The 19973-nt window shown below is 42.9% G+C and overlaps 1 protein-coding gene across 2 annotated transcripts in view; it reads left to right on the top strand.

Annotated features, from left to right (window-relative positions):
- The window catches only part of ABHD5 (abhydrolase domain containing 5), a 41800-nt gene extending 22528 nt beyond the window's left edge, over positions 1–19272 (top strand). For both annotated transcript variants that reach the window (XM_027522174.1, XM_027522175.1), the window contains exons 3-7: positions 1763–2132; positions 9057–9211; positions 14200–14311; positions 17230–17416; positions 17989–19272. In XM_027522174.1, the coding sequence (XP_027377975.1) occupies positions 1763–2132; positions 9057–9211; positions 14200–14311; positions 17230–17416; positions 17989–18078 (914 nt within the window). In that variant the 3' untranslated portion in view covers positions 18079–19272. The remainder of the gene's footprint in view (positions 1–1762; positions 2133–9056; positions 9212–14199; positions 14312–17229; positions 17417–17988) is intronic.
- Positions 19273–19973: the final 701 nt, after the last annotated feature.

Here is a 19973-nt window from a genome sequence, read left to right as displayed (position 1 = left end):
GGGCAAGTCCCTTTTCTCAGTCTTCTGGTTTTTGCCTATAAGAGGAAGTGGCTGTGTTGATCTTAGAATTCTTTCTGGTTCTAGGATTGTAGGATTCTTTATGTTGACATTCATAGTAGTATGGAAACTTTTTTGTTTTTGTTGTTTTTTGTGAGTGCTGAAGTTTACCCAAATGTGTACTCCCAGAATATTCCTAGGTATCTGTGGATATACTTTCAAGTAATGTTGTTTACTGGGCAGTTTTGTTTAGAGGAGGAGGTTAAGTGGTGTACATCTGTGATTATTGTATATGTTTGTGCAGATACTTACACCTATTTTTTATCTTCTCTGCCACAAATGAATTTCGTTGTAAATTTGAATGATTCAGGAATAAGTGACCGTAACTGGATATATCCCTGGAAGGGGACATTTAGCCTTTTTACATGTATTTTTAACATGAAACTCCATTAGGTAATCTTGTTCTCTCCAAAGCTGGGAAGGTTGTCATTGTGGTTTACTAAATGAAAAAATTCTTGTCAGGAGATTTAAAAAAAAAAAAAGGGCAGGAGCACTAGGCACTCATTTCATGTATCTGATGAACATAATGATTTCCTCCTGCTAGGTTCTAGGGCTGCAGATAGGAGAATTGGCCCCTGCTCCAATGTCAGACACAGGAGCACCAACTAATACAGTGAGATGAGCTCTCATAGAGGTCACAGGTAGTTTTTATAGGAATACTCACACAATGTCTGTGTTCAGAATGCCAGTGTGGTTGGGCTTGGCACTAACACCAGCTCACCTCCCTCTCCAGACTGCTGTCATTTCCCCTCACTCAGGTAACGTGGACTTTGTTAATATTCTCAACAAATGCTGGGTTTCCCTTTTGGCCACCATGTGGGGACGAAACCGGAAATGATTTCTCAGGTTAAAGGAAAGAGACTTGCGGTTCTCCACTATTTGTCCACTGTAGACATATATGCACAAATCCTTAAGGGATATATCTAAAGTGTAGCTGTTCAGTTGATAATGTGAGGTAAAAGGATTTCAAATTAGTTCCATCTTTAGTCAGTTTGGGGGGAAATTTAAAGTATTTAGTCCTGTAGCACTGAGGATAAGAAAGATGTTTTATCTACACAACTGTGATTATTTATTTTCTCTGGAGTATTTACTTTTGTGGATCTGAACTCAGACTACCTAGCACTCCCATTGAAGAGTTCCTGCCATGCCCTGTGATCTTTTTCTACTAAACCTTGTGGTGACTTCAGATTTCAACACATGTTCAATACGCATACTGTTAATCCTTCCCTAAATTCATGATGACGTTTTAGGAAAAAGTATTTCTTTTGAGTCTGACTTCAATCTTTAATGCTTAATCTTCAAGTGTCCTACACATACAAGGTACTATTACTTTGTTATTGTCGGTAAAGCCACAGACCTTAAAATAATGGATTCAGTGACCACTGTGTCCCTGTCTAGCACCCTCCACTGATGGATGTGGAAGGAAGTCCAAAGAGCTAATATGACTTGCCAGGAAACCTAGGACACAGGTACTTGAGACTTGTCTGAGATAGCTCTTCCTACGAAAGTGTGAGATATGGTCATTAAGAATTACTTGGTTCAATAAAATGTGTACATTTTTTTTAAGGGCTGACATAATAAAGGCTAAAATCATGTAAATGCATACTAGGTGGTTCCTAGATGATTAATTTCCCGTTGCTCTGAGACTACTCCCCTTCTCAGAAGTCGTGAGGCTAAACAATTTCTCTTTCTATGTTTCTGTTAGGTGTCCCCTGCACATACAAAAAAGAACCTGTTCATATATCTAATGGAAATAAAATATGGACGCTGAAGCTCTCTCATATTTCAAATAAGACTCCGCTTGTCCTCCTCCATGGTTTTGGAGGAGGCCTTGGACTCTGGGCACTGAATTTTGGCGATCTTTGCACCAATAGACCTGTCTATGCTTTTGACCTGCTGGGCTTTGGACGAAGTAGTCGACCCAGATTTGACAGTGACGCAGAAGAAGTGGAGAATCAGTTTGTGGAATCCATTGAAGAGTGGCGATGTGCCCTTGGACTGGACAAAATGATCTTGCTTGGACACAACCTAGGTGGGTTCCTGGCTGCTGGTTACTCACTGAAGTACCCATCCAGGTGAGTAGGGGTGTCAGAAGAGAGGCACCCAGGCATCCGTTTCCAGTTCCCCTCTTTGGTGGTGGCTGGTGTCTGATCCTTTGAAAACAGACATTCTCTTAAAGGACCCTGTAGGTCGAACAGCCACAGCTGATGGCCAGTTTAGTAGCAGAAATAATATTGTCAGGTTTTCCTGTTATATCTGCTACGTAGGAGGCTTGTGAAAGGACTTTGTATTTATTAGAACATACACAATTTAAGCCACAAGTAAAAACTGTTGTGCTGTTATTATTTACAGTTATTATCATCATTAGACCTATGGATCCAGCAGGCTTTTCCTAGTCTTTTCTAGGTTTCAGGAAGCAGCAGTAAGAAACCAGAGAAATTAGAACACATAGGCTCTCGTGCTGTCTTAAGGCTTAGAGGAAATCACTTAACTCTAAATTTTAGTTTCCTCATCTCTAAGCTACAGAAAATATACCCACATTATACCTTGTAGCATTTTTATTCTACTGTGCCCTAACCTTTATTGCTATAGAATTTTTTTTTCAGAGTCATTAAATTAATGATTGTTTACTTCAGAATCTTTGTAGCATCTCCTCCTTCCTTTACCGTATTTTCTTATGCTGTTTCCTGTTATTTATGTTGCTAATCTGAGAGGGATTGGGGGCAGGAGGAGAAGGGGACAACAGAGGATGAGATGGCTGGATGGCATGACTGACTCGATGGACGTGAGTCTGAGTGAACTCCGGGAGTTGGTGATGGACAGGGAGGCCTGGCGTGCTGCGATTCATGGGGTTGCAAAGAGTCAGACACGACTGAGAGACTGAACTGAACTGAATCTGAGAGGAGGTCACATTGGAGTGCCCAGAAAATTGAAGCAAAGCTCATTTTTGTTTTGTTCATCTTTTTGGAAAGAAAACAAAAAATTGTCAACATTTTTGTGTTGCCAGTGTGTTTTTCCACTGGAGGAATGGACTAATCCGGAATTGTGACCGACTTTGAGGCTGACGTCTGTGAATGGGATGATGGTCATTTTCAGAGTGTGTGGGGGCGCCTGTCAGGCCGTCCCATTGCGTAACTGCAGGTGCTGTTGACACAGCGCAGTCCTCTCTGCTGGAGGGTAAAACAGTTTTGCTAACTGGTAGGTCTGTGTTCTCAAAAGAAATCCAGATTCCTTCTTCTACTTGGCTTTTTGGGATTACTGTCTTTTATCAAGTCCTACTCTCAGTGATAAACAACTGCCTGTATGGGGAAGAGTGACTACTCTTCTGGTGTAAGGCAACATGGTTATCTGTGGAGGCTGGGCTTCCTCTGTTTCTGGTCAGGTATTTATTTTGCTTTTATTGGAGTGTCATTACTTTACAGTGTTGTGTTAGTTTCTGCTGTACAACAGTGTGAATCAGCTCTCTGTATGCATATATCTCCTCCCTCTGAGTCTCCCTTCCCCCGCACCCCGCTTCCCAGCCCTCTGGTCATCACAGAGCCCTGAGCAGAGCACCTGGTGCTGCACAACGGCGCCCCACTCACTGTCTGTTTCACATGTGGCAGCGTGTGTATATCAGTGCTGCTCTCTCAGTTCATCCTACCCTCTCCTTTCCCTCTGTGTCCACAAGTCCATTCTTCTTGTCTGTCTTGTGGTATTTATTCCCTGGAGGTAGGACGTGGCACTCAGTGGGCCAGGCTCTGGTCATGAAACCATATGTCACAGGTTCCTGACCCTTCATGGCTATCTGCCATTTAGGTCACTTGGTGAGATTTTCATTTGCAGTTGGGAAATGCTCTGAAGAAATAAGATGCTTCAGTGATTTAGAAGGGAATAACCACTTGAAAACCATCTATAAAAGAGAATAAGGGAGCAGAACAAGTATGTAAAATAAAGCCAGTGATCCCTGCGTTGAACTGACTACGTTTTAGAAAATGATTCTTGAATGTTTGTGCCTCATAAATGTGAACTACTGTATGAGGACCAAGAACCACTAAGTATTAGCAATGGATGAATGAGAGAATGCTTGAAATAATTAGCAGGTTTAAATTGGCTGATTGCTGCTAAATATTGAGTGAGACTCTACAGAATATGTTGGATATGAAGGCCTATATTTTTTACTGTGTAAAAATTGCATCTTGAAACACAAGTGGATTTCACAATAACAAGGTTCTTTGGGTTTTCAGAGATCCCAAGTCATGAGTGAAGGCGGTGTGTTTTTTCTGATTACTGTTAATGGTCCCTACTGGTGCCAATTGCTTACCTTACAGAAATTTTTCCTCCTGCATTCTGATGGAGCAGATTAGTTCAGATTTACATAGAAGATCTGATGTTATGGCTAACTGAACAATTCAGCAGATTCACAGATCCAGACGTAGTTAAACACAAGAGATGGCCACCTACATTTGTTCATAATTATAGCAGGCTCACAGTCAGTGAGGTTTAGCAAAGTTGCACTCATACTAAACATATGGGTGGTCGTCAGGGTCACCGTCTGTGTGATCTGAGAGGTTTTACCTGAGCCAGAAAAGCTGCTGGGTGGCATATATGTATTTCCTCTGGTGCAGTAGAGTAGTCTGTTTTGTATTGTAAGGAACTACCTACTCTAAATGTCACTTATCCAACTTTAACTTGATCCAAGCACCTTTTTAAAAACTTTTGTTTAATTATTTTGAGAGAGAGGTACAGAGATTCCATATGTAATCCCTGTTCTTACATGTGCATGGCCTCCCCTACAAGGACCATTTTTATTATGCTGTCATGAGTTTAAAATAAATTTTTGCATTTCACAAAGACTTTGGTGGGAGGGTGAGAGGAAGGGGAAAATGGTCTAATAGAGACCAAATGAAATTCAGTTAATTTCCTTCACTCATTGTGCATCTTGTCTTTCTTTTTTTTTTTTTGAGTGAACTTTGAGAAGACCACTTTCTGCTTTGCCGCCTCAGGTATGACAGATATAGTTTTCATCGTTTTTCTCCTAAGAGAACCACACACAGCTCTTTAACTTCTGTTGTTTCTATGCGTGGAGAAAAAAACCACAAAGACAACATTTTTTTTACTTACTGGGACTTAAGTCCCAATCTGTATATATTAATCCTGTCTTTTATGGGCAGCCCCGTTCTTTCATTCTTGGTTTATTTTTATAGGATGGTTTGGGGAAAAGAGCAAAAATTCCTAGATTAAAATACTTGTTTTGGAAGGATTCCAATAATAGAGAACAAGTAAAAACTGATTTTTTCCAGTTTTTGGTACATTAGGTCAACCTGTGTGCTTGATCTCTATGAGCAGCAGAGTGCCTCTGTCCATAAAAGTTGTTCTACCTTGTGGCAGTGACCCCATATATTTCCCAGATTCTTGATACTGATTATCAAGAATCAGTAATCAAAGATTCAGCAATTGTGATACTTCATGTAAAAGTACCTGGCTAAATCCTCCATTGAAATACCAGTGTTGAATGAAACACTCTAACATTATAATCCAGCAGGTTGTGTGTGTTTAAATAATGTTGAGTGACTTTGTGTGCCTGTAAGGCTTACAGTGCATTGGGGGAAGAGACAGAAATAACCACATGAGTAGCATGGCAGCTGTGAGATCTCTTAATGAATACCTGGCTCTGGCTCAGGGTCCATTGTGGTCCTCTAAAGTACAACTGCAGCTGACGTGGAGGTCTCAAAGGAAAGTAGCAGGAGAGCACTCTAGGCAGTAGGGACAGAAATCGCAAAGGCCCTGTGCTAGGGGGACCCCTGGGCCATTCTGGAAGAGCAGTGCGGTGGATGGGCAGGGAAGTTACAAACTGACTAATAGATTATTCCATATGGAGGCACAAACCCCATGTTCCTTCCGCAAAATGACCTTAGTTCATCTCAGTCCTCGTACCATGATGTGTAATAATTAGACAGGTTGCCTGTGATTTTACCTGTAGATTGGTGTGCTGTATGACAAGCAGGAAGCACTGTGTGAGGTGTCCTAGGCTGCCATGCTACACTACAGAATCTTCATCAAGCAGCGTCCGAGCACCGTAAGGTGGCAACAGAGGGAGAGTAGAGTAAACCAGCAAAAGTAGCCAAAGATACCATCTCCTTTCTTATATCTCTCTGTTCCTTTTTAATTTTCTTTTACTTCTGGCTCCTGCCACTCAGGATCCCATGGGCTTCTCCGGTGGCTCAGTGGTAAAGAATTCACCTGCCAAGTAGCAGAGATCCAGGAGACAGTTTGATCCCTGGGTCAGGAAGATCCCCTGGAGGAGGAACCAGCAACCTGCTCCATTCTTGCCTGGAAAATCCCATGGATAGAGGAGCGTGGCAGGCTACAGTCCACAGGGTTGCAAAAAGTTGGACATGACTTAGCAACTAAACAACAACAACTCAGGATCCTGTACAAAGACAGTCTGTTTTTTATAGGTATTTGTTATAAACTAAGGAAAAGGACACTATGAAAACTTTTATTAACTTAGAAAGTGTTTAGCAAAGAGATCATTCCAAGTCACAACAGAATAGGTTACATCTGGTCTTTTTCACTCAAAGGTTTTCAGATCATCTTGCTTTTGATCTTGCCTGGCTGTCTCCTGACCATGTGGAGCTGGGCTGAGCATTTCTTATTGGTTCCTCTTGAGATGAAAGACTGAGTGTTCTATTTGACCCAGTTAGAGGCATTTAAGTTCATTATTCTGTGCTCCATCCTTCCCTCAGTAGCTTGTAACTAATGGGAAATACCTGGGGTAACTGCATCTTGAGAATGTCTCCTTTGTGTACTGACTTCTTTCTTGTCCTTTTCCTTGTTTCCTAGTACGTCCTGTAAACTCCTTTGTACATTTTGGTTCTGGATCTGGCTGTTTTGTTGTATTATTACTGGCTGGTGGCTGACTTATGTCACATGAATGTCTGGTTAGTATAGCATTGTTGGCATATAGGCTCAGCTGTCCCATAAGCATGTTGGAGCAGGTGTTACCTACGTCTTAGGCCTGGAGGCTGTAATCTGGTCATCATCTTCAGACTCAAGACCTACTGTAATGACTAAGCTGGAGAAGAATGCTTCTTTATGTTTTGAAACTGATGAACTGTTCTCTTGTTCCTGCTTTGCTGGTTCTTTGTTTTTCTTGCAGTTTGCATTAGTCTCTGAATCTCGATATAGATGTCTGATAAGCTGACTCATATGCTGTCTGGCTAGAACCATTCTTTAAGCCTAGATGTGAACTGACAATCCCATCAAGCTGTCTTCTCTGGGATATTAGAAGGTGGGTTCTGGATTACTATATGAGTTTGGATCCCAGGAAGAGCAATGGTAAAGAAACTACTTGCCAGTGCAGGAGACACAGGAGACGCAGGTTCAGTCCCTGCATCGGGGAGCTCCCCTGGAGACGGAAATGGCAACCCACTCCAGTATTCTTGCCTGGAGAATCCCATGGACAGAAGAGCTGGCCGGGCTATAGTTCATGGGGTTGCAAAGAGTCGGATGCGACCAAGTGACTGAGCACTCACACACACATACATTAAAAGTAAATAATTCCTGTCAAATGAGTCACACAGTACATCTCAGCTTTCTTCTCATGTCATGAGATGAAAGATGGGCTGAGTATTCTCCAAGAGTCCATGGAGCTCTATGCTCTGGGTCTGTTCTCTGAAGCTTTCTGTCTGAGAAAATGCTGTCATAGCAAAGTACTCATTACTAACTAATCTGTGCTGACACAAATACTAAAACTTTTTATTATTTATTTATCTATTCTGGCTTTTCTGGATCTTGGCCGCTATGCGCGCTTTTCTGTAGTTGCAGCGAGCGGGAGGTACTCTGGTTGCCGTGCGTGGGCTCTTCATTTCAGTGGCTTCTCTTGTTGTGGAGCACAGGCTCTAGGCACATGGGCTCAGTAGTTGCGGCGCACGGGCTTGGTTGCTCCGTGGCACGTGGTATCTTCCCAGACCAGGGATTGAACCGTGTCCCTCTCATTGACAGGTGAATTGTTGAGCACTGGACCACCGGGGAAATCCAAAAATAATAAAACTTTTTGCATTGGGAATAATAGCTATCTGTTCCCATATTCTGGTTTCTTTACGTTTCTATTTCAGTTGGACTTAGGAAAGGGACTTCAGAATCAGTGTCCGTTCATCCTTGGGAGATCTTTGCTGACATCCGTTGGCTGTTTTGGCTACAGTTGATGTGTGGTACTGTGATGCAATCATGAGGACGTGGTCCTGGGTTTCCCTCGTCGGAAAGACGCTTCATTAGATGGAAAAATTAAAACTCTTGATGCCGTGAAGCAATTTGATATGAGTTCGAACTGAAGGGGTTCTGTCTCTTTAATCACTAAAGAAGAAAATTAGGAAAGAATTATGAACAGAATCTCATGCCAGGATGTCATGATGTTATGGGTAGGGTACATGCATTCCTGTACATCAAACTGAAATCCCAAACTAGGGGGTGTATTTTTGGCCCATAGTATTATTTTCATGTTTGTGAAAAGTTCATTCAAAGTCCTTTTGAATCCACCCAAAGTCCTAATGCTTGTTAAACTTGTAGAATGATTTGGCTCATAGGAAATAACTATTTTTGGTGCCTGAAGTTATTTTATGAGTGTAGTATTAATCTCCAGTCATTTCTGCAGTGTCAACATTGAGGTATATGGAACCGTATCATTTGCCAGAGTGTAGCTTAAACAACAAATACTGTCTTTTCTGATTCTCAAGAATAGTTACAGTTATCATATACCCTCTCACACATCCATTATTATCTGTATTTAGATAGATTAAATATGAAGCCCTCCTTCTACCAGACACCTCTCAAATTCTACCGAATCTCATCAGTTCACATATAATAAGAGCAAGAGGTAGCCTGTTCAGTCCTCAGTTTTCTCTTCAATGCCAGGTGTTTGAAAGAGGTTCATTCTACCTTTTTATAAATCATGTAAGTTCTTTCTAGTCCTAGGGTGAATTTGCCAAATGATCTTTAGTCTGTTCTTTCCCGTACAGGGTTAGTCATCTCATTTTAGTGGAGCCTTGGGGTTTTTCTGAACGACCAGACCTTGCTGATCAAGAGAGACCAATTCCAGTTTGGATCAGAGCCTTGGGAGCAGCGTTGACTCCCTTTAACCCTTTAGCTGGCCTCAGGATTGCAGGGCCGTTTGGTGAGTGCTTTTACACCTGTATCCTGTGTGTGTGTTTGTGCCCAGTCACTCAGTTGTGTCCCGCTTTGTGACCCCACAGGCTGTAGCCCACCGTGCTCCTCTGTCCATGGGATTCTCCAGGCAAGAATACTGGAATGGGTTGCCATTTCTTTCTCCAGGGGATCTTCCTGACCCAGGGATCAAACTGCATCTCTTGCATCTCCTGCATTGGCAGGCAGATTCTTTACCACTGTGCCACCTGGAATGCCACATATCTGTATCCCTGGAGAGCACAATGTTTATAGAGAACAACAGAGGTGTATTTGCTGAACTACCATTGTTAGTTAAAATCTTGAAAACAAAAACAAACCTTACTTTTTCTCCTCCTCCTCTAAAAAATACCAGTCAATGCCTAAAGATGACTGAAACCAGGCTCCTCTCCTCAAAGAGGAATCTTTTTATGGTAAACATTACAGATAATTAGCAGGCAGTTCAGTTCAGTCGCTTAGTCGTGTCCAACTCTTTGCGACCCCATGAATCACAGCACGCCAGGCCTCCCTGTCCATCACCAACTCCCAGAGTTCACACAAACTCATATCCATTGAGTCAGTGATACCATCCAGCCATCTCCTCCTCTGTCATCCCCTTCTCCTCCTGCCCCCAATCCCTCCCAGCATCAGAGTCTTTTCCAATGAGTCAAGTCTTCACATGAGGTGGCCGAAGTATTGGAGTTTCAGCTTTAGCATCATTCCTTCCAAACAATACCCAGGACTGATCTCCTTTAGAATGGACTGGTTGGATCTCCTTGCAGTCCAAGGGACTCTCAAGAGTCTTCTCCAACACCACAGTTCAAAAGCATCAATTCTTCGGCACTCAGCCTTCTTCACAGTCCAACTCTCACATCCATATATGACCACTGGAAAAACCATAGCCTTGACTATACGGACCTTTGTTGGCAAAGTGATGTCTTTGCTTTTGAATATGCTATGTAGGTTGGTCATAACTTTCCTTCCAGGGAGTAAGCGTCTTAAGCTAAGGATAAGGTTAGGCGACCTTGAACATTCTGAAAAAAGCCAAGGCAGGGATGTCACAGGTAGTGTATCTACTAGCCTGGGGCATGGGAGGAAGTGATCTGTTGGGGAGTGTTTAACCAGCTAATGATATCCAGCTGACAGGTCACAAAGCCAGACCTAATCGATGACCTGGGATAATAACCATCACTTAGATTCCTTTCTTGCCCTATAATGTTAGTGTTAAGAAGATAAAGTCGTTCTTTCCTACAAAGATTTGGGGGAAGTCTCTGATTTAAGTTCATTTCACTCTCGACTCCTCTGTCTCAGCCTCACTCACCTCGTTGTCATGGATGGTGACAGTCTGCACCTCTGCCTTTCCCTCTTACGGCTTGTGTCAGTGAAAAGGACTTTAGGCTGGAAGTAACAGAAGACCTCAGCAGCCTAAAGCAGAAGGCCTTTTATTGTTTTCTTAACAAGCAGTCTGGAGGCAGGTGGTTTTAGCATTTTTTTCTCGAAGCTGGCTCCTTGGTGAAGGGTCTGGGTCTGCGTATGTGATTCTCTTGACCTTTTACCTCACAGTTCAGCAGTTGCTATTACAGACAGCGTCAGCTCGTCAAGCAGCACTATGAACAAGAAGAAGGGAAAGCATAAGGCTCTATGTCAGGGAACAAGGTCTCCCCTAGGAGCCCCAGTAGGCTTCCCCATGTGTCTCTGCCCACCCCTGATGTTCTTCCATCAACCAAGAAGACTCTTCTGTGACTGATCAGTCAGCCTTCATTTATTTCCAGGGGTTCGAGTGAGGGGCCTGCTTTCCTGGGCACGTTGTTGCCTAACTGACACAAGGAAGTCAGGTTCGCTTAGCAGGAAAAGAAGATTGGCCTGGTGGGTGGGTGAGGGTGTGGCAGCAACTTCTGTGTAGGTGGCTGCAGACTCTGCCACCCTCTCTGCCCAGGCCCAGCCCCTCCTTGTCCCAGTGCCATCCCTTTGGGGTGTGGAGAGCAGCAGGATGCAGGAATGAGAAGAGGGCATAGAGAATGATTTGGTGACCATGCCACATGCCCTCAGTACTGATGTAGATAACCTCTCTTCACCAGTCCAGTTCAGTTCAGTTGCTCAGTCGTGTCCAACTCTTTGTGACCCCATGGACTGCAGAAGCCAGGTCATCACCAACTCCTGGAGCCTACTCAAACTCATGTCCACTGTGTCGGTGATGCCATCCAACCATCTCATCCTCTGTCATCCCCTTCTCCTCCCGCCCTCAATCTTTCCTAGCATCAGGGTCTTTTCTAGTGACCCGGTTCTTCACATCAGGTGGCCAAAGTACTGGAGTTTCAGCTTCAGCATCAGTCCTTCCAATGAACACTCAGGACTGATTTCCTTTAGGATGGACTGGTTGGATCTCTTTGCAGTCCAAAGACTCTCAAGAGTCTTCTCCAACACCACAGTTCAAAAGCATAAATTCTTTGGTGCTCAGCTTTCTTTATAGTCCAACTGTCACATCCATACATGACTACTGGAAAAACAATAGCTTTGACTATACGGACCTTTGTTGGCAAAGTAACGTCTCTGCTTCTTAATATGATGTCTAGGTTAGTCATACCTTTTCTTCCAAGGAGCAAGCGTCTTTTGATTTCATGGCTGCAGTCACCATCTGCAGTGATTTTGGAGCCCCAAAAAATAAAGTCTGTCACTGTTTCCATTGTTTCCCAATCTGTTTGCCATGAAGTGATGGGACCAGATGCCATGATCTTAGTCTTCTGAATGTTGAGTTTTAAGCCAACTTTTTCATTCTCCTCTTTCACTTTCATCAAGAGGCTCTTTAGTTCTTCTTCGCTTTCTACTATGAGGGTGGTGTCATCTGCATATCTGAGGTTGATAATATTTCTCTCGGCAGTCTTGATTCCAGCTTGTGCTTCTTTCAGCCTGGCATTTCACATGATGTACTCTGCATATGAGTTAAACAAGCAGGGTGACAATATACAACCTTTATGTACTCCTTTCCCGATTTGGAACCAGTCATTGTTCCATGTCCAGTTCTAACTGTTGCTTCTTGACCTACATACAGATTTCTCAAGAGGCAGGTCAGATGGTCTGGTATTCCCATCTCTTGAAGAATTTTCCACAGTTTATTGTGATCCACACAGTCAAAGGCTTTGGCGTACTCAATAAAGCAGAAGTAAATGTTTTTCTGGAACTCTCTTGCTTTTTGATGATCCAGCAGATGTTGGCAATTTGATCTCTGGTTCCTCTGCCTTTTCTAAATCCAGCTTGAACATCTGGAAATTCACAGTTCACATAATGTTGAAGCGCCAGCACCCCTCATCCCAGTAGGGCTCAGCAGCTTAGGTGTCAGGTCCTCCTTTGATAAGCTGCTTAAGAGCTTTAGAGGTCTGAAATGTAAATGGATTTTGCTTGATCATAGCTCTACATGTAGCAGTAATGGGGCAAGTAAAGGATGAGAGGAAATCAGGAGATAGTGACGGGGGCGGAAGAAGGCCGAGGAGGGACCTTTCATGCCCTCTGCCTCCCGTTGGTGCTCACACAGGGTGAGAGGGCGGTATAGAATGTCTCCTGCATCATGAGAATCCTTGGTGGAGCTGTGTGGTTCCTTCAGAGAATCAGGGAGGCAGGTGAAGGAAGGAAGACCTTGCTACAGTAACGGGAAGTCGTAGCAGAGAGGGAAACCAGCCAGTCCTTGGGCCCTAGAAGGAAAACAGTGACTTGAGAAAAGGTTCCTACTCTTCTTCCTCTTTCCTCTGGGGCCCTGCTCCTGCCTCTCACCTCAGGGGTGGGGCTGTGGGAGCCACTGTGGATGACTGTAGTGGGCAATACTGCTAGTGTGCCAAGCAGAAAGTCTGAATGCATTTTCCCCAGAAATATTTATATCCCAGTTTACTTCATTTGACTTCCCTTGTGGCTTAGATGGTAAAGAATCTGCCTGAAATGCAAGAGGCCCGGGTTCAATCCCTGGGTCAGGAAGACCTCCTGGAAAAGGAAATGGCAACCCACTCCAGCATTCTTGCCTGGAGAACTCCATGGACAGAGGAGCCTGGAGGGCTACAGTCCATGAGATCACAAAGAATCAGACACAACTGAGTGACTTTCACTTCACTTTACTTCATTTAGATGCTGCTGCTGCTGCTGCTAAGTCGCTTCAGTCGTGTCCACCTCTGTGCAACCCCATAGAAAGCAGCCCACTAGGCTCCTATGTCCCTGGGATTCTCCAGGCAAGAATACTGGAGTGGGTTGCCATTTCCTTCTCCAGTGCATGAAAGTGAAAAGTGAAAGTGAAGTCACTCAGTCGTGCCGAACTCTTAGCGACCCCATGGACTGGAGCCTACTAGGCTTCTCCGTCCATGGGATTTTCCAGGCAAGAGTACTGGAGTGGGGTACCATTTAGATGCTAATGTGTTGTAAATGTGGAGAAGATACAAATTATTAAGTTAATTTTATGGTATGCCTTGTTGTATTCACCTGCCTTGTTTAATATAATTTATTTTCCTACAAAAACAAGTCTTAGGCAACTGTTTTTGACCTCCTGAAGCATATCTGTAAGTCAGTATATGACAGTGTTTCATTCGTATTGTAGTCTTTCCTTAGGGAACTTGAGAGCAATTTCTAGGATCTGTGCTTTTTTGAACCTAAAGTGCGTATTTGAACATATGCCTAATGTAGCATTTAATATTTATTATAGAAGCAAACACTGAAATCTTCTCTTGTTTAGTATCGTTTAGTGACTCAATCGTGTCTGACTCTTTGCAACTCCATGAACTGTAGCCAGCCAGGCTTCTCTGTCCTTGGGGTTTCCCAGGCAAAAATACTGGAGTGGGTTGCCATTTCCTTCTCCAGGGGACCTTCCTGACCCAGGGACTGAATCTGCATCTCTTGCACTGGCAGGCGGATTCTTTACCACTGAGCCACCAGGGAAGCCCCGAAATCTTCTCTACTATTATATAAATTAATTACAACTTAAAATGTTTGTTTTCTATTATATAGGTTTAAGTCTAGTACAGCGTTTAAGGCCTGATTTCAAACGGAAGTATTCTTCAATGTTTGACGATGATACAGTGACGGAATACATCTACCACTGTAATGTCCAGACTCCAAGGTAAGGGTCTCGATTCTAAATCTACTGAGTTTGTGTTTTAGACTTTTCTTTTTTGAAAATGTGTGAACAGTCCAGGAGATATTTATCAGTATGTAAATGACTCAATTTAAAAGGACAAGTAGTTCTTAATTTGCTCATCTATTCATGGAGAACCTGTGATGTAAAACACTGTACTGGATTCTGATGAGAGATTAAAAAATCAGATGTACTTTCTTCCCTTAAGGGGCCCATGGACAAGTTGAAGGAAGTCTTGGTCTCTGGCGTCTTATTAAGGTGACCAGAGTTGAGAGATCATAAAGAATTTCAAATAAAACAGTGTTCTCAAACTGAGTATGAATGTTGTACAAAAAAGGAGCTCTGGTGTAAACAAAAGTAAATGGTCTTCTATACCATAGATCTTCTTAGAACCATTTATTATTCCAAAGGGTTTTACATCTCCCAGGCGTGTGGCAGAGACAAGGCAGCCTTTTCAAGTTCATTTGCTGATGGCACCCTTCTGTACACAGCACCTCTTCAGTACTGTGCATCAGCCTGAGATACACTGAGAGCGGAGAGGGGATGGGGAGTCTATATTAATTTTGACAGTGATTAGGAGAGAGAGCATAGTAGCTAGAGGAAGCAAGAGAGCCAAGCAAAGGTATAGCTTATTTAAAAGAAAAAAAAAAAAAAAAGACTTCTAGATGTCAAATACAAGGTGCCAGTGGAGAGAATGGAGCTTGAAAGTCTTGAGGAGCTGGGAGGAGCCCCGAAAGCAGAGCCTAGAGTCGGTATGGAGAGGATCAAGAACGGAGTGTGATGGTGAGAGCTCTGATTTCCATTCTTCTTTCTGTACCAGAATTGTTGAAGTAGTTTATCAGAAATGTGGTGTCTGAACCCTGTCTCTGAGACTGATTCAGTGGTTCTGGGCTGCATCTTTACCAGACGCTTCTGATGATTCCAGTAGAGGTGGGCCATAGACTATACTTAAAAATATAAAAATGGTTTCTCATCCTTTCTAATCCAGACTTGGGTGAAAGGCTGAGAGGTGAGATGCAGAAATAGCTCCTTCCCTTTTTTTTTCTTTGCCTCTCTCACTCATCTCAGGGCTTCTCTGATGGCTTAGATGGTAAAGAATCTGATGCCAAGGCAGGAAATCTGGGTTCAGTCCCTGGGTCAGGAAGGTCCCCTGGAGAAAGAAATGAGAACCCACTCCAGTATTCTTGCCTGGGAAATCCCATGGACAGAGGAGCCTGGTAGGCTACCTTCCATGGGGTTGCAAAGAGTCAGACACGACTGAGCAACTAACACCACTTCTCTCAAAGAATATGTACACCTACTTTATTAAAAAGATTGAGGCCATGAGAGCACTGGAGGTATAGCTGTAGCTTCCATCTTTTTGATAAAGTAAGTTATAGGTTGTCTGCCAAAGGGGAGGGAGGCTGCAGAGGTTTGGAGTCTGCAAGTGATTGATGTTTTGTGACTCACCAGGCACTTGACTTGGGTGGATTCGTCTGAACACTTCACTGACTTGTCCCAGCAATCGTTAGTGACCTGTTCCAGGGAACTCATCTGTCTTCCTGTGTGGTTTCAGTGTTTTGTTCTTCACCTACTCACATTTCACAATCACGTGTGCCCATGTAGGCCTAGTTTGTGGCCTATCCTGTGGTGGAACTTGAATTCACAAATGGCCATTCACAAGTATGCCTAGTACCACAAAGAGACCAGAGAAGTGACCGCAGAGTGGATTTGTCTGAGGAGTTTGCCAGACGTTCTGTATTCTTTTATGTGACGCTCAGTCAGGTGTGGCCCACACGAGAGGACATAGGAGACGCTCAGGAGAACAAAGTTTAGTATACTCACAGGTCCTGGAGCGAGGTCACTGAGGAAGGCTCACAGAAGATGCAGCAGGTTCTGATCAGGTGGCAGAAGACAGGCGTGAGGGGAACTCCAGGAGGGAACCTTTACTGGGTTCTGCGGGAGATGCAGGCAGTGCAGGGTGGGCAGCGTAGGATGGACTGCTTAAGTTATTTCAGTGGGCTCTAAGATATCCAGGTGGTTTCTAGTTGTTTGGCACCTGGCCCTGGGATGACTAAGGCAGAGGAACATCACCTCCTGGGATGTTCAGGCCAGACAGAAGAGGCACAGCTCCATGTTAGTTAGTTTGCATATGAAGGGGTGGTCCCAGCTGAGTCCTTTGGTATCTCTAAAAATAAGTTAACCCCAAGAGGCAGTCTCTTCCCAGCCAGAACAGGTTTTAGGGGGACTTCCCTAGTAGTCCATTGGCTAAGACTGCATGCTCCCAAGCTCAGGTTCGATCCCCGGTCAGGAAGCCAGATCCCACTTGCCACAACTAAAGATACCAAATGCTGCAGCAAAGATTGAAGATCCCACATACTGCAACGAAGACCCAGTGCATCCAAATAAATAAATATATATTTGTTTTTTTAAAAAAGGTTTTCAAAGGTGTCAAACATCATAATATGCAGAAATTTAAAATATGTAACAATTCACAAAGAATACTTAATCTGAATTTGTTCTTATCTTGGTGTTGATGTTGCCATTGAAGGTAAAAAGCTGGTGTCATGAACCTGTGGAGAAGCTGCCTTGTGAATAAGTTAGAGTGGGGGAAAAGTATATTTCCACTCTCCCCAAAGGAAATTTGATAATTAGGGACTTAGGGTTACATGTTTTGATTTGGAGGAGGATCATTTTTTGTAAGAGATTTCTTTTTTAGAGGTTAAAACATCCTTCTTTATCTAACAAAAAAGTATATCTTCTGTGAGGATGGTTCCTTACACTTCCTAGTAAATTATTTTCTGTGCAAGCTGCAGTCTTTCTTAAATGGGGGAGAATCTGAATATGAGCGTGTTTTAACAGAGGTGAGAGTGTGATGTGCACTTATCCCCCAGAATCATGCATGTGATTTTTCTCTCTTTAAGTGGTGAGACTGCGTTCAAAAACATGACTATCCCTTATGGATGGGCAAAAAGGCCAATGCTCCAGCGAATTGGCAAAATGCACCCTGACATTCCAGTTTCCGTGATCTTCGGCGCCCGATCCTGCATGGATGGCGATTCTGGCACCAGCATCCAGTCACTACGACCACAGTCATACGTGAAGACGATAGTAAGTGTGTGATGTAGTTTTGGTTCTCAGTTGCACGAAGTCTGTTCTATTACCTTTGCTTTCATTGAGCCCTCTGGTCATCCCTGTGCCTTCACATCTTGGTCAGAGACCTGTAGTCATGTGTGATGGGGGCAGGGTTTGATCCAAACAAATCTTCGTGTCCAGACAGCAAATCACCATTCTTGGGGCCTTGTCAGTCTTGGAGCCACAGCATCTCTAAGGTGGGAGAGACCAAATGAGGGACAGACGGGTCCAGTACCATCTCTCCCACCTCCCAAGGCAGCACATTCTCACCTTGGCTAGTGTTTCTGTCCGCCCTACTGTTAAAGATCAACCTAGAATGTTATTTTTGCATCTTAAAACTTTACTAAGATTCACTGGATTTTCTCTTTATTCTCAGATCCTTTATTTAATCAAATATATACTAGTCACTGAGGATTAGTATTGCTTTTTCTTTCCTGTTTTATTCATGTATAGCCGTTGTCAGTTTCATTGCTCAGTGTCTTTAAGTGTGTAAAAGCATTCTTAAATGCTTTTACTCGCTGACCACCTGACGGCTTTTGGTTTCCTAGGCCATTCTGGGAGCAGGCCATTATGTGTATGCAGATCAGCCGGAAGACTTCAACCAGAAAGTGAAGGAGATCTGTGACACTGTGGACTGAGCACACTGCAGATGATGTGGGAAAGCCACACGCCGACACGCTCCTCAGCAGTAATTTACCGTCTGGGACGCAGAGTAAGGAATCTGACACGAGAACCAGGCAGTCTTCCTGACTGTACTTTGCACATGTTTTCTTTATGAAGCTGCTCACACATTTAAACCAGTTAGTGCCTTCTAGAGGAATGACTTTCCTTTGTCCTACACAAAATCAAAATATATGAGTCTCCAAATCCAGTAACTGTAATAAAAGGTTATTTGTCCCTCTGCCATACTGAAAAACTGTAATTTTTCAACTGAAATTTTTATTTCTATCTAACTTTGCTAGGTCTGGTACTTTTTATATTGCCATCTATATTGCCAATTTTAACAAGTGGTTTTCTGAGTTTATTATTTTATATACTCCAAAGGTGCACTTTATTTTCCTTGCTTATATATACTGTGTCCAATAACTGATAGAGTTACTCAAAATTCAGTGTTTTTATGTAAAAATTTGTTATTTTCTTAGAATATGTCACTTTGTTTTTGAAATGAAGTATTGAGACAGGGTTTTGGTTAGGAAGATGGAAACTGATTTCTAGTATTGATTTCTCTGAGTATTTCATGTGCTGAAAAACCTTAACGAAAAGTCTCTGCTTTTCTCTCCCATTAATACTGTTATTCTTTTCTGTGAGCCAGGATGCAGCAGAAGGAACAGATTCCCTCACTGAGGGGACATTAAGACTATTACCTTCCAGTAAGCCAATCATATATTTTCATCTAACTCTTACAGACAGGTGCTAAAACTGGATTATATTTTTACCACTAAAATATAAAAATTGGTGGTGCCATTATGTCTCATGGCACCAGAAGTCAGCTAATATTGGTTGTTGTTGTTTTTTTTTTTTGGAAGAGTTTTGTGTTGATTAAATAACTTACATACTTGAAGTTATATGACAAACGTTCTGTAAGGTGATTGAACTATGCAACAGTAACTACCATCAGCCGTAGCACTTTCTTGCTGTGTTACTACAAGGGATGCTTCTCTGAAACTGTGAAGAAGCCCCACGTGGTACCTGGCTACTACTGAGAAGACCCTCTGCAAAAGAAATGGCAGAGGGTGGTCACCAGCAAGGCACCTTTGCCTTTTGTTTCGCTTCACGTTGCCGGTCTCGGAAAAAGATGGTTGTGTAAATAAAATGGTGAACTAGGGCAAACAGTGACTTCATGGTTTTGATTGTTGCATTTGAAAAATGATCAGTTAGTAAAGTTTTAGCTGTTAGGAAATGAAGTTGATGAACTGTGAGGAAGACCAGTTATTCTGTTTTCAACATCATCTTCCCATACCCAAAAAAAAAACCCAGCAAATTTTACTGAAGCACAACAGATAGCTTCCCAGTGAGCAGTTTGTGTCTCTGTTTTGGGATGGACTGGGTTAGGACAGAAGGTAACAGGAGAGCTAACCCTAGCCTGGAGAATAAAAGTAGCGTTTACTTTTTAGATTCAGAACTATTAATGGTGCAAATAATGTGGGTTATTTTGGTATTTTTATTTGACATACTCTCCAGTCTCTGTTCATTTTCCTTTGCTGGGCGAATGGCAGTTTTCAGTTGTCCAAGAAGGTTTCTGCACAGGAAATGTGGTCCTAACCCTTAGAGGGAAGTTACCAGGTTCACTTAAATGGGGCTTCTGGCCACTGATGTTCCAAGTGATTTAGGGAAAAGATGTACCCAAATGTCAAGTGGAACTTATCTTCCTACTGACTGATTTTGCTTTCTTTGAAAATTATTGTCATAATTCTTTTTTAAAGGCGAATTTTACCTTGGGCTGTTGTGTATGTCATTTTGTGACGATTGAGCTAGCACAAAAGTTCACAATCCTTGAGTTCCTGAAAATACAGTGGGTCCTAAATGTTTTCTT

Source organism: Bos indicus x Bos taurus, chromosome 22, assembly GCF_003369695.1.
Source record: "Bos indicus x Bos taurus breed Angus x Brahman F1 hybrid chromosome 22, Bos_hybrid_MaternalHap_v2.0, whole genome shotgun sequence".
NCBI classification, from domain to species: domain Eukaryota; kingdom Metazoa; phylum Chordata; class Mammalia; order Artiodactyla; family Bovidae; genus Bos; species Bos indicus x Bos taurus.
This window is presented reverse-complemented; position numbering and strand designations above follow the sequence as displayed.